Source organism: Galeopterus variegatus, unplaced genomic scaffold (genome assembly GCF_000696425.1).
Source record: "Galeopterus variegatus unplaced genomic scaffold, G_variegatus-3.0.2 Scaffold1500, whole genome shotgun sequence".
Lineage (NCBI taxonomy): Eukaryota > Metazoa > Chordata > Mammalia > Dermoptera > Cynocephalidae > Galeopterus > Galeopterus variegatus.
This window is the reverse complement of record NW_007727611.1, coordinates 415,760-436,971: the sequence shown is the minus strand read 5'-3', so window position 1 is coordinate 436,971 and position 21,212 is coordinate 415,760. Positions and strand designations below refer to the sequence as shown.

Below are 21,212 nucleotides of genomic sequence, written 5' to 3'. Positions count from 1 at the left end.
GGCAACACTGAGGGTTGCGATCCATTGCCGGACACGGAAAAAGACAAAAGACAAAAACAAACAAACAAACAAAACAAAAAAAAAACATCTTAGAAAAAAATGACATGCTATGTATATAGAATGATTATCTTTTCTAGATTTTAAAAATAAAGAGACCTCAGGCTTTTATCTTTTTCTTTTACCCAATCTCATCTGATAAATTAACCTTGAGGCCACTGAGGTGAGATATCCCAACAAAACTATGCCTTTATCTTTTGCCTGAATAATTATCAAATCACTCAATCCCCCCAGCAGTCCTCACAGCAACCCTGTTTTTGTCCTCATTTTACAGATGATGAACAGAGAGAGAGGTTGAATCAAGATCACATAGCTACAAACTGACAAAGCCAGGATTTAAACCCAGACATTCTGACGGCAGAGTCCACGGCCAGTGCTGGTGCTTTCCCAGCATCACCAAAGGACAAGCGAGAAGGACTCACTTTAGTTATGTTCAGACAGAAGCACCCAGACCTGGCTTTTCCTCTTCTATATCTCTACAATTATAGTCTCCCCAGTCAGCTTCCAGCTGGCCAACTCTAGAATCAAGCTTAACCACATGCTAACTCCTCAGGATACTCACTTTGAACATTGGCCGGACGTGGTCCAAGTGAGTGGCACTTGTAAATGGGGCTTTGGCATGGCTCACAGCTTCCATCAGAGCTTTAGCTGTTTTTGCCATTTGCTCCATCTCCAAGTTATACAGCAGCCTCCGCTGCTTTTCACTAGCTACACCTACCAAGAAGGAAGAGCAGGATGACAGTGCTTGTTACATGCCAGTTACTGTATCAAAAGAAAGTGATAAACTCACAAATCCTTCGAACCATCTCATAACTCAGTTACAAATATTACCATTTTACAGATGGGAAAAATGAGGCAGAGAGGTTAAGTAACTTGCCCAGGGTCACACAGCTAATAAGCAACAGAGCTGGCACTTGACTCAAGGTAGTGTGGCTCTAGAGCCTGTGCTCCAAACCACTACACTCTGCTGCCTCTCAAACAAAGAAACTGATAGCTTCACAGAGGCCTTAACTAACAGAATTCTTTCTAATCAAGGTTAGCACAATCACCACTGGAATTAAAGCAAAGTTTTAAGGAACATTTTTTTTTTGGTAATTAAACTCTGATTATATTTTAAATTCCCTCTTATTCCTAATCACAAATCTAGCAAGACAGTGATATTATGAAAGAAGTATCATAATCATAATTAATTTCATCACATTTCCTATTCATATATCTAGATATGCAAATTAAATTTACCACTAGAGTGCTTAATCATGCACTCTGATACACTCAAAAATTAGAATAGAAATAATTTGGCATTAGACCTTACTCTGCTTCGTAGATTTGGTTGCAATCGTATGCTCTTTTGTTTCTTTCATTGCAATTTTCTTGCCTTCTATCTCTTCATAGATGCTTGAGAGATATTCTTCTGGTAGATCTTTACTATCATTGATACCTCGATTCATTTTAATATACTGCTCTTTTGTCATTTTATTTTTTACCTGAAATTAAAAAAAGTTAAAAACAATTTTGAAACCATCAAATTGCCCAAATAAAGCTACTTATTTAGCTACTACAATATATAAATCATTAAAATATTTTACCTGAGGACTGTGCAAGTCTGTAGTTAGCATAATAATTGAATATGCTAGGACATATGCAGTGTCAGCACTAGCAAACAGAGTTTGCCTGGAAGAAAAGATTCCAGATATGAAGAACATTCATGGCAATGAGACTGGGAAGCTACAATGCTGATGGTTACAAACTTCTCTAAAAGCAGGCTAATTATTCCACGTGATGCCAAATCAGTTTTCTTGCTTTCATTCATCACTGAACAATAATTAATGACCCAGAGGGTAGAAAAAGCTAATTAAGAATGTCAGATTCTAGGCTTCTTTGAATAAAGCAGTTTCAAGTGAATTTTTTAGAAAGACCCTTGAGGAACATCCAGGGCCAAGACTAGGGTGAGGCAAGTGAGCTTAAGATGTTAGGAGACCCTCATGCTCAGGTGCTGAGCTGGCACTTGCCCAACCCTGAGAGTGGGCACCTCCTCACATTTTGCATGCAAAATGTCTCATGTGCCTCAACCTAGTCCTGTTCCTGAGAGCATTTATTCTATGCCATGCATCATGCTAGGCACTGGATATACAGATGACTAAAACTGTTTAGTTATTAGTTATTTATAGCTGATATTATCCATTACATTTTTTTCTTTTAGCATAATGTTCTCAAGGTTCATCCATGCTTTAGCATGTGTCAGATTCACCTTCCCTTTTTAAGGCTGAATAATGTTCCATTGTATGGATATACTGTACCACACCTATCCATTATATAACTGTAGAAATATGAAGGAATACTAAATAATCAATAATAATAAATAGAAATACTAAATAACATGCGGGTGAAGTTTGACTTTTTTTGCCTTAGGAAAGAAGAGAAAGACAAAAGCATGGTCTGTCCATGAAGGAATACTAAATAATCAATAATAATAAATAGAAATACTAAGTAACATGTGGGTGAAGTTTGACTTTTTTTGCCTTAGGAAAGAAGAGAAAGACAAAAGCATGGTCTGTCCATATTGCCCCTAATAGAAAAGGGAGAAATTTTGAAGTATACAATGGAAGGTCTGCATTCTAATATGAGATTTAATTGGGTCACATGTTTACTGACCAAGGAAAACAGACCAAAGCCTCCAGGTCCACACAGGAGATATGTTTATAGTAAGTAACATCCGATTATGTCTTCACAGAGAATTCTGATGTCCATTTGGTTAAAAGGACCCGATGCTGCCCTTGCTGACCACGCCATCTCCTGGGGACAGCTTGCCATACACTTGAAGGATTAGGACCAATTAATACGAAAAGCAAATTGACTTAAGAAGCAAAACTGTTGTCAGACTGTTTCCACTGAACAATTTCCACATTGTGTTCACAGTATATTCAGACATCTTTAATTTCACATTCAGTGGAAAAAGCATGAGCTGCTAAGACAGACAAATCCTATTCAATCCTGGCCCTACTACTTATTAGCTGATTAATTCTGGACAGGATGCTTGATCTTCCAGAGCCTCAGTTTCCTCACCTGTAAGACAGGGATACTACTCTCACATTTACCATTAAGTAAATGAAATACATGTAAAACCTGTGGCATGGCTGAGATGTTTAATAAAGGCTAGCTCCCTTTTTTATTTGCAATTCCTACAAAAACAGGAACCACCCATCAAAAAAGGCCCTGAAATAAAATCATGTACTTTGGTGGGTTTTTTTTATCTATTACATAGCCATTTCTTTAACCTGCTCATCAGTATGTAATCAAAGAAAAACCAAAATTCTTGACATCTACCGCATATATTAAATCAGAAGGCTGTTTCTGTTTAGGGAAGAGGTGACCAACTGCCTCCTCTCAAAACAAAAAACTACTCTTTTATAGCAGCTAATGGCCTGGGGTTTAGGTCTGTGATCTTGGGCAAGCTACTTAACCTTTCTGTGCCTCAATTACCTTGTCTGTAGAATGGGGACACAAATGAAATTGTGAGGTCTTACAAGAGATAATCCCTTAGCACAATGCCTGGCACATAGTAGTGAACAAAACTTTCATAACTTGGCACAGATTTAGAAAGATTAAACCCAAACCCCAACCAAATTAAGATTAGTGGTCTGAAGAAGGGAAAAAGATGATGTGCAAGGGACTTAAACAGTGTGCTCACCCTTGGTTGCACTCTATGTATCTTGCGGCAAATTTCTCCATTAACCGGTCAATCTTCTGGGCTTCTCCAGGTAGGCGGAAACCTTCAAGGAATGNCATGTTTACTGACCAAGGAAAACAGACCAAAGCCTCCAGGTCCACACAGGAGATATGTTTATAGTAAGTAACATCCGATTATGTCTTCACAGAGAATTCTGATGTCCATTTGGTTAAAAGGACCCGATGCTGCCCTTGCTGACCACGCCATCTCCTGGGGACAGCTTGCCATACACTTGAAGGATTAGGACCAATTAATACGAAAAGCAAATTGACTTAAGAAGCAAAACTGTTGTCAGACTGTTTCCACTGAACAATTTCCACATTGTGTTCACAGTATATTCAGACATCTTTAATTTCACATTCAGTGGAAAAAGCATGAGCTGCTAAGACAGACAAATCCTATTCAATCCTGGCCCTACTACTTATTAGCTGATTAATTCTGGACAGGATGCTTGATATTCCAGAGCCTCAGTTTCCTCACCTGTAAGACAGGGATACTACTCTCACATTTACCATTAAGTAAATGAAATACATGTAAAACCTGTGGCATGGCTGAGATGTTTAATAAAGGCTAGCTCCCTTTTTTATTTGCAATTCCTACAAAAACAGGAACCACCCATCAAAAAAGGCCCTGAAATAAAATCATGTACTTTGGTGGGTTTTTTTTATCTATTACATAGCCATTTCTTTAACCTGCTCATCAGTATGTAATCAAAGAAAAACCAAAATTCTTGACATCTACCGCATATATTAAATCAGAAGGCTGTTTCTGTTTAGGGAAGAGGTGACCAACTGCCTCCTCTCAAAACAAAAAACTACTCTTTTATAGCAGCTAATGGCCTGGGGTTTAGGTCTGTGATCTTGGGCAAGCTACTTAACCTTTCTGTGCCTCAATTACCTTGTCTGTAGAATGGGGACACAAATGAAATTGTGAGGTCTTACAAGAGATAATCCCTTAGCACAATGCCTGGCACATAGTAGTGAACAAAACTTTCATAGCTTGGCACAGATTTAGAAAGATTAAACCCAAACCCAAACCAAATTAAGATTAGTGGTCTGAGGAAGGGAAAAAGATGATGTGCAAGGGACTTAAACAGTGTGCTCACCCTTGGTTGCACTCTATGTATCTTGCGGCAAACTTCTCCATTAACCGGTCAATCTTCTGGGCTTCTCCAGGTAGGCGGAAACCTTCAAGGAATGTACTTGGCACAGATTTAGAAAGATTAAACCCAAACCCCAACCAAATTAAGATTAGTGGTCTGAAGAAGGGAAAAAGATGATGTGCAAGGGACTTAAACAGTGTGCTCACCCTTGGTTGCACTCTATGTATCTTGCGGCAAATTTCTCCATTAACCGGTCAATCTTCTGGGCTTCTCCAGGTAGGCGGAAACCTTCAAGGAATGTCCGCAGGGCTGAGACAAATTCCTTTTCACAGAAGTCAAGTTGGTCCACATAGGCATACATCACCTCCTTGTTGAATCTTGTGCTGTCTCCCAGAAAATCACCTACTTGGGTCTGAAACATACACACTCGCTCACATCTAGAAATTGTCAAATATGAACCCACAGCAAAAGACACCATCCAAAGGGGGGAATCAGAACCTGGCTCTAAATGCCCAGAAAAGGTTGACTACTAGAACAGCTGGGCAACTCCCTGAGCTGCCCACCCATTCAACTGTTCCAGATCCAGTCTGTCTCCATGGACCAAGGAAGAGAAGGCACAAGAGAGGCACATGGAGGGAATGATAATACACACTCAGAAGGGAGGTTAGCAGCACACAGGTAGTCAGACAGTTTCTGGCAGTCAAGGGACTCTTCTAGCACTGACACTATTCCACCAAATATGCAACCACCTGTCAAGAGGCTAGTTTATTCCAGCAAAGAGCTTTCTACAACACTGGCCAAAGGGATAAGTGGGACTGCTGAAATGAGAGCATGGACAATAGACACTGCACTCAGGTTCAGCCAACCTCGAGGTTAAAGCTGGTAGGGGCTTAGAATCACCTGACAGAACTCACATGCAAGTGCTAAACCCCCAGCCTTACAGAATCCAGACGCTCCTCCTGGTGCAGGAATTGAGCAATGTCTTCAACTGATGTTCCCAGCATGCCCTGCTCCTGGAGAAACTGAATGCCCCTTTTGGGTTTCTTGTTGAACCTGTTTCAGGAAGAGATGGGACAGAGGTTGCCTATTTCAAAATCTGGAGGACAGAAAAAACTGGTATTGGAGGTATATTACTATAGAACACGAACAAGCCATCACATCACATAAGCTAGAAAGGTCCTATGTGTCCTGGTAATTTTTCCAAATTCTACCTTCAATTTCTGACCCAGTTATAACAGGGTCTTCTGGTTGTCATCCCAAGTCCATTCTCGCCTTCTCCAACACTTGTAGAACCCTACATGTTTAGGCGGACACACAATCACCTGGAATAAAAATTACATTTCCCTGCCTCCCTTAAATAAGTATGACCACGTGACAAAGTTCAAGCCAGTGAGATACAAGCAGAAATAGTATGGGTATTTGTAGGAAGGATCTTTAAACAAAGCTAAATCAGGTGGGAGTTTTACTCTTTTTGCCCTTTCCCTCTTATTCTTCTCCAGAATATATGTGTGATGGCTGGTGCTCCAGCAGTCATATTAAACCATGAGAAAACCCTGAAGATGAAAATTAGGTGCTCAGCATGGTGAACCAGACACACAAAAGGAGCCTGGATCCTTGATGTCCATAAGAGTCACCATAACAGCTTTAGACTGCCAACTTTTGGATTTCCTTTACTTAAGAGAGAAATACATAGTTTAAGCACTGTTATTTGGTATTTCCTGCTAAAGGAAGGCATAGCTAACTAATGTATATTTTCAACTTACTACTTACCAGGCCCTGCAATGGAGAGTGATATTCATGTAAACACAAACTGGCAAGGGTCATGAAAGACATGAACATGGGCAAGGACAGAGACCAACTTGGGACCTTCAGATAGTGTGGTTACAGAAGGCCTCACTGAGGAAGATATGTTTTACCAAGTATGAGGGATGAAAAAGAGCCAAGAGTATTTCAAGCAGAGGGCACCATGGCGGAAGGAGCTGGAGGTGGTCAAGGGATTGAAAACGCATACTGTGATTCAAAAATATCAGCAGGGGATTAGGTCAGTAAGGGAGACCAGAGACAGATGCAGAATAGGAAACATGGAATGATTTTAGGCAGGGTTGTGACAAGATTTATGTTTTTAAAAGACTCCTTTGGCTGCTGTAGGGAGAATATATTGGGGGAGGTGAGAGTGGAAATGAAGCGATCAATACTTCAGTTCCTAAGAGAGTCCTGTAATTTCAACTTTTAAAATAAAGTGAATTCGCTAAGTTAACATTCCATAGTTGAACAGGATATAAGACTGTGTATGTGTTTATGTGTGTGCAAGACTAGAAAGAAACATAAAGATTTACCAACGATGGTGATGACGATGCTGTGGTTATATGGGAGAATGTCCTTATTTTTCAAAGATGTATGGTTGAAGTATCATGATGACTACAAATTACCTTCAAATGGCTCAGAGAAATATATACGTAGATAAAACAAAAACAGCAAATATTAACTTTTCTGTATGTTGAAATTTTTCATAAACTATAGTTGGAAAAAAAATGTTACTGATGATGATTTCCTCCAGGTAGTAATTTTGTGAGGGATTTTTATATTCTTGCTTTATAGTTTTCTGTATTATCTAAACTGGTTTCATTTTTTTCATCAGAAGAGGAAAAAAAACAGCTGCATCAACCACACAAAAGTGTTAAAGCTCTCTCTCGCATGCGAGTGCACGTGTGCACACATGCTCACTCACTCCCTCTCCTTGGCTCAATCAGGCTCAGCTACAAGTGCCAGCACCGGCCTTCCGTAATAGGCATTTCCCCTTTAGGAGACAATCCCAGGATCCCAGAGATGTGGCTTTGTCAGAGGCCCCAAGAGATTGTGCTAGCGTGGCAGCCACACTCACAGCTCAATGCCGTGTTCAATGATTTCCTTTTGTTGCTTGATGACCTCAAATTGCTCCGGGTCATCCTGAACAGCTGTCTGTGTCCCCGAGGACACCGTGGATTCCATGGATGTCACACTGCTCCGTCTTGCCATGTCAAGGCCTTTCCCATCTCCCATTTCCTGATCCATGAGCCTCTCCTGACCTGCAATTACACAAAAGCAAAGGAAACCAAATAAGTAAATGGGACACAGACATAGCCCAGCTAGGTCTGGCTTCAGGGTTCCCTTTTCCAGACCTATAATAGCAACAGGTTTGTACTATAAGGATCATAAGCATAAAACCTTAGACACCTTACTTAATAACTTATTTTTTCATGCTAATTCTAAAATTCACATGAAAGAGTAAAAATGCAAAAACAGCCAAGATGCTTAAAGAACAATCAATAGGAGGACTTTCCCTACCAGCTATCAAAATTTTTTATATAACTCTAATAATCTGAAAAGTGTGGTACTGGTGCAAGGACAGACAAATCAATAGAACAGAACAGAAAATCCAGAAACAGACTTACATACATAGGAGAATTTGGTATGTAACATGAAAGTGATGATTCAAATCAGTGAGGGAAGGAGAGACTGCTAAAAAAACGCTGAAACAACTCGCTCTCCATTTGGAAAAATGAAGTTAAGGCACAACTTAACACTATTGCTCACCAAATTCCAGATGGATTAAAAAGCAGAAGCTTTTGGGCCGGCCCGTGGCTCACTCGGTAGAGTGCGGTGCTGATAACACCAAGGCCACGGGTTCGGATCCTATATAGGGATGGCCGGTTTGCTCACTGACTGAGCGTGGTGCTGACAACACCAAGTCAAGGGTTAAGATCCCCTTACTGGTCATCTTTTTAAAAAAAAAAAAAAGCAGAAGCTTTAAAATATTATAGGTATTTTGCAAGCTAAAATGTTTTGCTCAATTCTAAGACAACTATTCCTGGCAGTTGGAGGTGGCCTGTTATGAATGGAGGTGGGGGTGGCAACCACACTCTCTCACCGAGGCTGGTCTGGTGGTTGGGATTCACATACAGGTCTCTGCTCCATTCCACCATGCACTTGAGAATGGACACGAGGCATTCCAAGCCTTTCTTCCTCAGACTGAGCTCCTAAAGGACAGAAGGGACGTAACACAGAGACTTACAAAATTAAGAACAGAAACCTATAGGGCTCTTAGCAGATCTTGTGAGGATAGGAGATAATCACTGACATTTGGCACTGTTAAGGATGAAATCCAAGGAAAAGCTAATGGGTGATGTAAGTATTAAGGGTACATTGCAAAAACCCTAGACATATCTAAAGGTGTTCATTACAAACATCCCGCCGGGAAAAATATAGGATGTGTGCTTTCCTAAAACAAACAATGTTATTAGGATTTTTAAAAGAAAGTTCTCACTCATTGTTTGTGTAAATCAAAATAAAAATTCTTTATTTTTTAAAATAACATCTTAACCAGTGACCCTGAAAAAAGATAGAAGAACCTTGAATTATGTACCAATGAATGATTTTTGATACAACTTATCCCCTAAACACCCACAAATGCATTCCATTTTAAGGTTCACCCTACATGTGGTATGTGGTGGTGTAACACCAAGGTCAAGGGTTCAGATCCCCTTAGCCAGCCAGCTGCCAAAAAAATAAAAAAATAAAAAAATGAGGCTCATCCTGCAAGTAAATAAAAATACTGAGTTTCAAAATAAGTAGCATTTCTTAAATAAGAAATTAAATACAAGTTGGAGATAATCTAAAAAAATGCATTTCAGGCAACACAGATCTCTCTATGAATCTAATGACAACTATGACCTTCTAGGAAAAATGCCCACACAACAAAATTCTACACAAAATCCCAAGGGGCTCACAGACCCTCTGACCAATTCATTTAGAACCTTTAAGTTAAGGATCCTATTTTCTTTGTGAGCACTCTGACAAGGTAATCTCCTTTGCCTGTAATGGAGAGTAGGATCCTGTTGTCCACACTATCTTCAGAAAGGTGACAGAATGAACTTGCTTCCTATGGGTCTTAGTTCAAATGTTACCTTTTCAGGGAAACCACCCTGATGACCCCATTAAGAATTACAATACCCCCACCTCCAACACTCCTCAGCTATCCCTACTTTATTATTATCTGTAGTGCTTATCACCACCACCTGACAATTTACTTCTTTATTGTCGTTTCATGATGGCAGGAGTTGTGTGCATTCGCAAGTGCGGGTTCGCAAATGTGCATTTGTATTTTGTTCACTGCTGTATCCCTAGCACTGAGAACAGAGCCTGGCTCATGGTGGCACTCAATAAGTGTTTATTGAAATGAATGAGGGCCAGGCCCGTGGCTCACTCGGGAGAGTGTGGCGCTGGTAGCGCCGAAGCCATGGGTTTGGATCCTATATAGGGGTGGCTGGTGCACTCACTGGCTGAGCATGGTGCAGACAACACCGTGCTGAGGGTTGCGATCCCCTTACCGGTCAAAAAAAAGAAATGAATGGACTTTAAATATAATCGATGTCCTCAGTGTTTTTACCTGTAGAGGTGTCATTCCCAGTTCATGTCCACTTCTTCCCTGAGCGATTTTGGATAAATCATTTACAAGACGCTCAAAAATGTTAGCAGCATTTAAATCACAGTCGTAGTTGACGTAAATATCCACAACACACTGGGCATCTTGCAAAATAACACATGAGTATTAGAAATTCTGATCAAAGACAAATAGCAGTTATGTTTTCTTATTAAATGCTATTTCTTTGCTAAAAATTTTTCCTAGTGAACTATAGACTCAGGTGGCCACACCTCACTCAGGAAATACATGTTGGAAGTACTAGGAAGTTGAGGCGGGGGGTTACATCTGGTTTTAGGCCTGTGTCTACACTAACTGAAATCTTGGGCAGTTCATTCCACTTCTCTAAGGCTCTTTCCTCATCAAGAAAGGGGCTAACTATTACCCAATCCACCTCTTAAAGTTGTGTCACTCTTATGAAATTACATTTGATGACAGACAAGTGAGATGCTCAGTTTAAAGCCACACAATTGTATGGTGTAAGGTGAATCCAAATTTTCCTTAGCACCCAATCAAGGCTTGGCAGAACCTATACCTCAGGCCCTGTGATTAACAAACAGCACTCTGCTTGTAGGGAGGGTGACCAAGTGTCCCAATTTGCCAGGATTAGGGGTTTCCAGTACATGGGGGCCTTCAGTGCTAAAAGTAGAAAGTCCTGGGCAAACCAGCCAGAGTTGTTCATCCTCTACAAAAGGAGTGTGGGGCAGGACTAATCATGAGGTTAGAATTAGAGTTTTAGGGAATGATTTTCCCAACACTTCATTAAAACTCTAAAAGGAGGAGTTAGAGGTCTTAATCTGAGCTTTGGCAAATTAAAGCATCAAAAGCATTTCTGATCAGGTCGATGGATGAGCGCCCTCAGAGTGCAAATACCTGCACAGATTCTCGTTAGAGTCTGAATGACCATCCACCTATGCTCAAAAGAACTTGTTGAGGTTTCTAAAATGTTCAGGAAAATCTCTTTGAAGAAGACCTAGATGACAGGAAGACAAAGAAGGACACCAATCAACAGGTTCAATTAGGGCTCAAAAACTCCAAAATATTTAGAGGCCGGGCAGAACCTATAATGAGGGAAGTAGCCTGGAAGGAAAGAGTGGTGTACCCGCACTACTGAAGAGCACCGGAATCCTGACCACAGTGGAGGGGACAGCTGGCAGGGAACACCCCATTAGGGGACAGCTGCTGCTGGGCTCCTACCCAGAGCTGCATATGGAAATGCAGGACCTATGCTGTGATTTTTTTGACAGAAACCAGAAATCTGGGTTTTCATGAAAAACATGATTTCTTAATTTGGGAAACAAATTCAAATTATTTCAAACAATTTACAGACCAAACAAACATGTTTGTGGGGGGCTGAGCTCAGCACACAGACCACAAGGTTTAAACTTGGTCAACACGAAGGATGTACAAGATTTGGGGGCAGTGACTTTATGAACAGAAATTCTCTCATTCAAAAAGCTCCTCTCTGGGGTGCTAGCAAGTAGGCAGTGTGACTACAGTTCTGGTGACTATGCCACCAGCAGTTTACTCATCTGGTCTGAAGGTCATCAAATAAAAAAAATAAATTTGGAGTCCGTACCTCTATCTGCATTTTCAAGTGTGTTTTGAAGTTTGACAGAAGAGTAAGAAATATGGCGAGAGAGAGCTCAAAGACATCAGGCACTGAAGAGACGCCATTTTTGGACAAGGCCACACAGAGATATTGCTTGATTGCATTGATGAACATCTCGTGAGTCCGGAAGACTGGGCCAGCGTTTTGCAACACGGAGAGGAGTAGTTGCAGGGAAACCACCTTGGAACGCAGCTCATGGGATCTGGCAAAGAAAATGAAAAGTGGTGATGCTAAAAGGTAAAATGGTATGTTTCTTGAGAAGGCCTTGCCCTTCTACCAGTTAGCAGAATTTTCTTAGAAGCCACTGAGTTAAGAATAAGCAACAGCACCTAAATGTCAGCAGAATGAGGGCAGATGGCAAGAGGTGGCCCTCCTGGAAGCTTCAAGCCCTTTGAAACAAGAGCTGCCAACTCCTACTCTTTTTGTCTCTCCCTACCATGAAGAAGAGAAAACAGCAGAAGCAAAGTGTCAACTGACTCTGGAGAGCCAGTTCTGCAACTGAACTGACAGAATCAATTATTATACATCATTCATGTGAGGCTGAGACATCTCTCTTTATCCACCTGCCTCATAACTGTACTGCACTCTAACCCCTAAGTTCACGGATGGTAAGAAATGTAAAATTTTCATGAACCACTTTTCTAATGGTTATCATAATACCAGCAGCATTCACAATAAAAGAGTTGAGAATTATTATTAATGACTAATAGTAATAATAATGATAGTAACAATAGTTTTTTTCTATAAAGTACGAGGCCCTGTGCTCAGGACAACACCTGTATCATTTCATTTGATCAATCCTGCAAGGTGATTTTCCATATTCCTATCTTTCAGATAAGGTTAAGTAACTCATACAGCCAAGGAGCTACTCAAAGTGGAGAAGTCAAGATCTGAATGCACCTCTCTCTGGCTCCGAAGCCTCTGCTTTCTTTGCTCCACAGCCCTGGCATTCTTGTGGTAGTTTGTCTACTGCAAACAAAGCTTGGCTTATCAGGGTTGAATGTGGGACTTAAATCTGTATCCACAAAGCAGAGATTTCCATGCGGGGCAAGGAACTGAGGTTTACAGGCATCCTGCCCCTCCCCACCCCACATCAGGAGATTAAATCCATTATTTAGTAAAAAGAGGGCACACGTTCAATATACTAATTGTTTTAACACATAAACCAAAAAAAGCAAAACTGGCACAATGTTGGTTGGAGGGGATATAGAAACAATTCAATACGAAAGGACTATATGGACTGTGTGATTTTTGAAAGTTGCAAACCATCCCACACCAGCAAGGGGATATGGCACTGGGACTTCTTGGAACAAGTGAGGGTGAAACACAGTACACCATGTGCTCCTGGGTCACTAGGTTGTAGATGGCCAAGAACTGCTGTCTGCTTACTTTGGATCTGGGGGGCCTTCACCAAGGGGTTTCATGGACAGCTTGCACAGGGAGCGAAACACGAGGAAGGCGTCCTTCTGCAGAATGTGAGAGAACCTAGCGGCCACTGGATGTCCTTGGGCATCCGATTCCTAAGATTAGAAACAAATAGAAAAAAAAAAAAAAAAAAAGGCCAAAACAAAAGGATAACTCTTTAAAAAAAAAAAAAAAGAAATGTAATTCTCACAGAAATTTAAATTCTTGTATTTATTCAACAAGGAGGTAAGGGGATGTGGGGGAGGGGAGAACACGGCAAAATAGGAACTACAGGGGAGTCATTACAACAATTATAAAACCATGTTCCTTGTCCTCCAAAAAGTTGGTACGGATAGTTTAATATGACAAATATCAACAGTTAACTAAAAAAAAAACCCTACAACAAATAAAGGTAATTACATTAGCATGGGTAAAAAGGTATTTCTAAGATTACGATTGCAGGATAAATGGGGGAAAAATAATAAGTATTTTAAAATAAACCTCTTTACTTAAAAAAAAACCATTTAAAAACAAAAAAGGAATTTTATTATTTTATTATTTTTTATTTTTTTAAAAAAGATGACTGGTAAGGGGATCTTAACCCTTGACTTGGTGTTATCAGCACCACGCTCTCCCAAGTGAGCTAACTGGCCATCCATATATAAGGATCCTAACCCGTGGCCTTGGTGTTATCAGCACTATACTGTCCCAAGTGAGCCACGGGCAGGCCCTCAAAAAAGGAATTTTTAAATAAAAATATTTGTAACATACAAAAAGGATTAAAAGCCTCAACATACAAAAGTTCTCATAATTTATTAAGGAAATGTGGAAAACAGGGAAAAACATGAATAAGCAATTCACCAAGAAATGCAAATGACAAGTAAACCTGAATAACTGATAAGTAAGGCAGGATCTTCCTCCTAGCAGACTAGCAAAGATTTGAATAAATGCTCCCCAGTTTTAATGGGGAGTGGGAAAATGGGCATTGATAGCCTAAAGGTGGGCTAGTAGTGCCTAGTAGCACCTTACTGCAAAGCTAATTTGGTGTTAAGGATCAAAGGCCTCAAATCTTCCAGTCCTTGGGCCAGCAATACCACTTGTAGTAATTTATCCTTAAGAAAGAATTAAGGATGTGCCCAAGATTTATCTATAAGGATGTTCATTTATAGAACTGTTTCCTATGATAAAACTGAAATAATATAAAAACCTAATAGAGAATAGGTTAAATAGATTATGGTAATCAATACAGAATTTTACATGGCCATTAAAAAATTCAGTAAGATTCATACATACTGATACGGAAAGATGTCCATGACATAGTGTTGAATGAACAAAGCAAGTCACAGCCTCATATATAAGACATGAGTCCCTTGTCTGGATTTAAGTGTGTCCCTGTAAGTGCATTCTTAATGGGGATGATATAATCCCAAAGGGACAAAAATTGGTTCTTGGGGGGGTGAAAAAAATCTTGTGATTATGGATGACTTTCCCATATATACTGACTTAACAATATAGAGAAGGAGAAATAGAGAAATATATTTTCTATAATGAATGTATATTATTTTATGAGAAAAGAAAAATAGCAAGAAAATATCAATTTAAATTTTTTAATTTATGTATTTAAAAGTCTGAGAAACAAGGTTTAATAACAATGTTTTATATAACTGACATTAGCATGTACCAATGACTGAACCTGCTAATACAAAGAATGTCAGGCCAGGACCATGTGACTAATAACTAAATGAATAGGGCTTGCTATATTTTACTCACTTCTTTTGATAGAGATTTAACTCTGCATTTTCTTAAAAAGTAAAAATGGAAATGAATCTGCTTCAGATGATCACCAACATACCAGATTATCTGCTGACGACAAGGACTGCCTGTCATCTGCTATCCCGTTGGTCTGTGAATTTTCATCAACTCCTGGGGGAACAGCACATTCCTGGTATTCCAGGTCACCTATGACCCTCTCAGGTTCTGTCAGACCCTGCTTTTCTGCTGCTTCTTAAAACACAAGTGCAAAAGTCATTGCCAAGTTAGTATTTATCCTAAAAGGCTGCCTGACACCAACAAGAAGTTATTCACAAAACCTCCCAGGTGTTGTTATTTTGCCTTTTCCAGTGCCACTGGCCCATGATTGACATAATACTGGAAAAGCCTTGGCCAAAGTGGTCCTCAAGCTTCGCCTGGGGCTATTATCCACAGACCCACTGCCAGGGCCACAGCAATGCATCACTCCAGGGGGCTTCATTCATTGCAATCTGTGTCAAAGGTGCCTCTAGAATTGCATGATGCAGCAGCCCTGCCTACCTCCTTCCACATTTGAAAAAGATTAGAAACAGCTAAACATAAAAAGCACATATTTTCTAAAGGGCCATTAATGTAGGAAATAGAGAAGAAGAGTCAATTATGACAGAAAATCTTAGTCACAGAAAAATGCAGACCTGAGCTTCTTGGCAGCCATGTGAAAAGGGAAAGAATTAAAAAGATTTCATTATTTAATGAAGGAAAGTATATCTGATGATTAAGAAGAACAATGAAACTCTAAGAAGAATTTATGACGTTGATCTTTATATATATGGGGCACTGAACAACTTAATGAGCACGGTCTTCAATGATAGTTTTACAAAGCATATATTCATTCAACAAATATTTATCAACTGCCTATTATGTGCCAGGCTTTGGGGTAGGGGCTGGGGAATACAGCAGTGAACAAGACAAACACTCATTATGTGATGACTTCTTGTATAAACCCCAGAAACAAATCTAAAGGTATGAAATAAAATTATTCTTTTTTATTGCTTTTTTTTTGGCAGCTGGATGCACAGGGATCAAACCCTGAACCTTGGTGTTATTAGCACCACACTCTAACCAACTCAGCTAACTGGCCAGCCCCATTTTGAAGACATTTTTACAAGGAGTTAAATAAATAATGGAATTTTTTTTTTCCTTTTTGTCTTTTTTCGTGACTGGCATCAGATTGCAACCCTCAGTGTTGTGCCCGTACCGGACCGGGACAGGCAACGGGATCGCAACCCTCGGTGTTGCTCCCGCACCTTGCTCAGCCAGTGAGCAGCCGGTCTGTATGTGGGATCTGAACCCTCGGCGGGAGTGCCGCCGCGCTTCCCAAGCAGCACACTGTAGCAGTGCGCCACCGGGCTGGCCCCAATAATGGAATTTATATATAGCTCTATGGTACCCTAAATTGACAAAAGGATAGGGCTTAGAGAAGTGGCTTTCAAATCATGACCTCAGTAAGAAATTAATTTTTAAAATCATGTTCCAGTGCAGATGTGTGCACATAAATAACTGAAACACATTTCATTAAAAAATACTTAGCATTACATAACAAAGAAAAAATATCATCTAATAGTTATTCTGAGCTATACAAGTTTAATTTCATTGAAGCCATACCATGAAACTGAGGAAGTTAGGAAGTTTAACAAAATGAATAGGGCCGGCCCTGTGGCTCACTCGGGAGAGTGCGGTGCTGATAACACCAAGGCCAAGGGTTCGGATCCCACATAGGGATGGCCGGTTGGCTCACTGGGTGAGCGTGGTGCTGACAACACCAAGTCAAGGGTTGGGATCCCCTTACCGGTCATCTGTTAAAAAAAAAAAATAAAATAAAATGAATAAAGCTTCCCCGTGCACCAGACACCTGCTGACATGCGGACTGTCCCCTCTACACATCAATGGCTGGCCATGAAAATTCAGCAGCAACGGACACAAATCTCAGGGCTCAAGTCCACTACTGGAAAAACCTTGATGACCCTGATCTAGAAGGTATATGGAGTGGCCCTGTGTGTCTCAAAGTGGAGCACCCAACCCTAACATGGTCAGTGTTCTTTGAACCCAACCCAAAGTAGAATAAAATTAGTCACTAAAAACAAGTCATTTAAATATCCCATATGAACGATGCACAGACATGGGCAGACTCAGTTTCCATGCGTGCCATGAGTTACAGGGCAGGGAAGAAGAAATTCCACCACTAAAATACACGGCTGCAGACATTTTTGGACAAGTGAGGTAGGAGGAAAGGCTGGACTGTCCTTGGTTCTTACCTTTAACAGCAGAAGTGACTACATCTTCTAAGATGTCCTTCACCACCTCCTGGGCTCCATCATCAGCCCCTACACACACACCCAAATACATAAACACACACATGTGGGTATTTCCAGGAAAAAGAAAGGAAGGGGGAGAAGATGATTATGGCAATGTTCCTCTAAAGCTATGTTTCAGAAGGCAACGGGTGCAAATAAGGACTTCCCGAGGCCAAATCTGATCATGCCAATGGAAGACGACTTCCTCAAATCTGGAAACCTTTAGGCAGCATCTGCTCTCCTTTCAAGTTTCTCTTTGTGGAACACTAAAACCCCATTGACTTGTACTCTCATCCTTCCTAAGTCCCAGATGCTCAGCCTAGGGTCCTCCCCACCACCACTAACTTGGAGGCAGGAGCTGGATTTTATCCAGTGAGGGTGCCTGGCAGAACAAAAGATGGAACTTTCCCCTGTGCATTCGCCTTGAGTACCAAGGAGCCTTGGTAGATGACTGCCTTCTGCTGCTTCACTTTCCCCATGCTGTAAACCCAGAGTTTAGCATGAGACTTCTAATGTGACAGTTGAGGATTTACTAAACTTAAATCAAATTATTCTTCAAATTGTTAACTGTTTAAGTGGAAGAGGTTCAGCACCTCATTTTTTTTTTTTTTTGTCCTTTTTGAGACCGGCCGCACCACGCTCAGCCAGTGAGCACTGTGAGCGCACCGGTCATCACTATATAGGATCCGAACCCGCTGCGGGAGCACTGCTGCGCTCCCAGCACTGCACTCTCCCCAGTGCGCCACGGGCTCGGCCCCCCCCCCTTTTTTTTTTTTTTTAGAAAACTAGATCTGGGAAAGAATTTATAAAGTAAACACCTCTTGACTAGACTTTTAGAAGTAAGCATTTCTGATTTATGAAACATCACGCTGACCAAAAAGGCTATCACCTTAAATAAACAAAACCAAAATAACTCTTTTAACTCTGCCTTAACGGGGATTTTCAACCCAGCCACTGTTTTTATGAGTTCTGTGCTTGCTCTATAAGGTCTTGGAGAAGAGCGCTAAGAATTTTCACCTCCATGGAGCACTTAACACACCATACCTATCTAAATGGCTAAATAAATTTAAGAGGGAAATATTGATGTTATATGCTTTCTAAGAGGGCAAGAAAGAAATTAAATGGAAATTAGGAAACTCCTCAGCCATGGCCACAATCTCTTAAACTCAATTTTTCATCTAAAAAGGATGATTTAGACTAGATTATTGTTACCCAAACTTCAGTCATTCTCATACCACCTTCATAATTTTTGCCATATCCATGCACCGCTTATATTATATGCTATTATATATGACATATATATTTAACCATGCTCTATAACTTTAAAATCCACCAAATAACAGTTTCAGTATACTAGTTATATGTTCTGATGCATGTTGAAATAAATGTGTAACTATTAAAGCAAAAATTATTCACCTGTTATCCACCTAAAATCATGTAATGATTTGGTAAACATATGATTAGATGTTTCTAAGTTTTTTTCCAGTTCCAACATTCTCTGATGCCATAATTTAACAAAATTATGGTGAGTTTCTAATCTGTATCATACATTCCAAGGTACCTGGTACACAGCATCTTGTTCACATTTAACACCCAAGAAGCAGCGATGCATTTTATCAGAGAAGCTACAGGAGTGGTGAGTTAGACCACTTTTTAGTGGTGGCCAGCAGGTACATCTGGCCTGTAAGTCTGTGTTGTTTAGCCTATGCACTGCTTTTTAAAACTTTTGAATTAACTGCCAACATTTAAAAACCAAGATACTACTCATAAAAAGCCAGGTATGATTTCTATTAAACAAAAAACGACACATGGCAACTGGCTGGAACCAGGAGAAAATACCCTCTTCAGCCAGGGTATGAACTCTGCAGATGCCCTATTGCCTCAGTCCTCATCACTCCCAATTGTCTCCCTTCCATTGAAGCTAAGTGCCAGTTGCCATCACACTTGGACTGGTATTGTTACTATACAGTGAGTAGGAAAATAATACATCTGTCAAGGGTGGAAAAAATGGGAAACTGACCAGAACATCAGTGTTTTAAGAACATCAGAGAGAAAATGTTCCCTTGTGGTAGTAAATTAAGCACAGTTACCAGGAGTGAGAGTTCTGAAGCTAGCATGCCTGGTCCAGGTCCCCACTCTGCCACTTCCAACATGGGGATTTAAGTTACATAACCCCCCAAGCCTCAGGTCCCTCATCAGTAAGCAAGAATCTTATGAGAATTATATAAGATAAGCCAAGTTATAGATGGCAACAGCTTCCAGAAAGGCTCCTGTATTAGTCCGTTTTGTGTTGCTATAACAGAATTACCTGAGACTGGGACTGGGTAATATATAAAGAACAGAGGTTTATTTGGCTTACGATTCTGGGATGGCAGGCAGCCAGTGGGTACAAGAAGATCAGATGGCGAGAGGAAGAGAGAGAGAGAGAGAGAAAGAGAGAGAGAGAGAGAGGGAGGGAGAGGGAGAGGGAGAGAGAGAGAGGGAGAGAGGGGGAGAGAGAGAGAAAGGGGGAGGGATAGGGAGGGAGAGGGAGGGACAGAGAGGTAGAGAGAGGGAGGGAGAGAGGGGGAAAGAGGGGGAGAGAGGGAGAGAGGGAGAGAGAGAGAAGGTGCCGAGGTCCTTTAAATAATCAGCTCTCGCAGGAACTAACAGAGCGAGAACTCACTCACTACCCTTCCTCCCCCAGGGAGAGCATTAATCCATTCATGAGGGATCTGCCCCCATGACTCAATCAGTTTCCAACACTGCCACATTGGAGATCAAATTTCCACATGAGTTTTGGAGTGGACATCACATCCAAACTCCATCAGCTCCTCTTTAAAAAGGACTCAGCTGGCAGGGAGTCCTTTAGTCCTACCCTCTTCCTCTTCCTTCCTGCCTGGAACCACATGGCAGCATCCTAAACCATAAGGTGACCTTGAGGGTGGAAGTCACATGCTAAGAATAATGGAAAAAAAAAAGAAATAGGAGTCTGAGACATGTTCTTCCCAGGTGCCTATTCTCTGTCCAGTTAAGTAGGGACCAAGGGGGGTGGGGTAAGTGGGGCAATAAGATGGACTCACTCATGCATTCAATCAACAAACTGAGTGCCTATGTGTCTGGCACTGTTAAAGGTATTTGTAACACAACACTGTTTAAAACAAAGATCCCCATCCTCGTGGTGCTTACATGCTAGCTGGGGATAATAAATAAGTAAATTCTATTGTATACTATAGTGCCAGGGGAAAAAAAAAGAGTGGGAGAAGGAAGATCTGGAATCAGAGGGGCAAATGTAAACACATGGTGACAATAAAGTGTGACACACTTATTTCCTAGAAACTAGGGTTTGGTTGCATCCAATGTTCAGGCACTTAGTGATAAGAGGTAAGAATACTAAAGGAAAAAACCAGGGAGCAAAGCTTTTTGCTGTCATATTCCAGCCATACTCCAATATGGTTCTTTAATAGGAAAACAATTGTTTATTGAGAAGAGACACATTAGGCAGCTTACTGTCCCCAACTACATGTCCATTACACAGCTGATAGAAATGTTGTAAACCAATGAGCTGAGAAGCCAATGTGGTTTACTCCCTCTAGGGCAGGCTGTGTCAGAAACAAGTCAGAAGAGGTGAAGTGCACTTGCCATTTTTATCTAGTGTCAGCCTGAGACTACTTCTTCTGCTGCTTTTTGTCAACAGAAAAATAAAATTCCTTTTTTTTTTTTTTTTTACCTTTTTGTCTTTTTCCGTGTCCGGCAACGGATCGCAACCC

The 21,212-nt window shown here is 40.7% G+C and overlaps 1 protein-coding gene across 1 annotated transcript in view; it reads right to left on the bottom strand.

The window, feature by feature from the left end:
• The window catches only part of ARFGEF2 (ADP-ribosylation factor guanine nucleotide-exchange factor 2 (brefeldin A-inhibited)), a gene marked incomplete at its 3' end in the record, with an annotated part of 69,681 nt that overhangs the window by 22,056 nt on the left and 26,413 nt on the right, over positions 1–21,212 (bottom strand). Inside the window, exons 7-19 of the mRNA XM_008577373.1 lie at positions 17,425–17,493; positions 15,213–15,364; positions 13,346–13,476; positions 11,924–12,158; positions 11,218–11,317; positions 10,312–10,451; positions 8,794–8,902; positions 7,768–7,951; positions 5,828–5,939; positions 5,093–5,298; positions 1,644–1,728; positions 1,370–1,541; positions 620–771 (exon numbers count right to left, since the gene is read on the bottom strand). Coding sequence (XP_008575595.1) covers positions 620–771; positions 1,370–1,541; positions 1,644–1,728; positions 5,093–5,298; positions 5,828–5,939; positions 7,768–7,951; positions 8,794–8,902; positions 10,312–10,451; positions 11,218–11,317; positions 11,924–12,158; positions 13,346–13,476; positions 15,213–15,364; positions 17,425–17,493 — 1,847 coding nt within the window. The remainder of the gene's footprint in view (positions 1–619; positions 772–1,369; positions 1,542–1,643; positions 1,729–5,092; positions 5,299–5,827; positions 5,940–7,767; positions 7,952–8,793; positions 8,903–10,311; positions 10,452–11,217; positions 11,318–11,923; positions 12,159–13,345; positions 13,477–15,212; positions 15,365–17,424; positions 17,494–21,212) is intronic.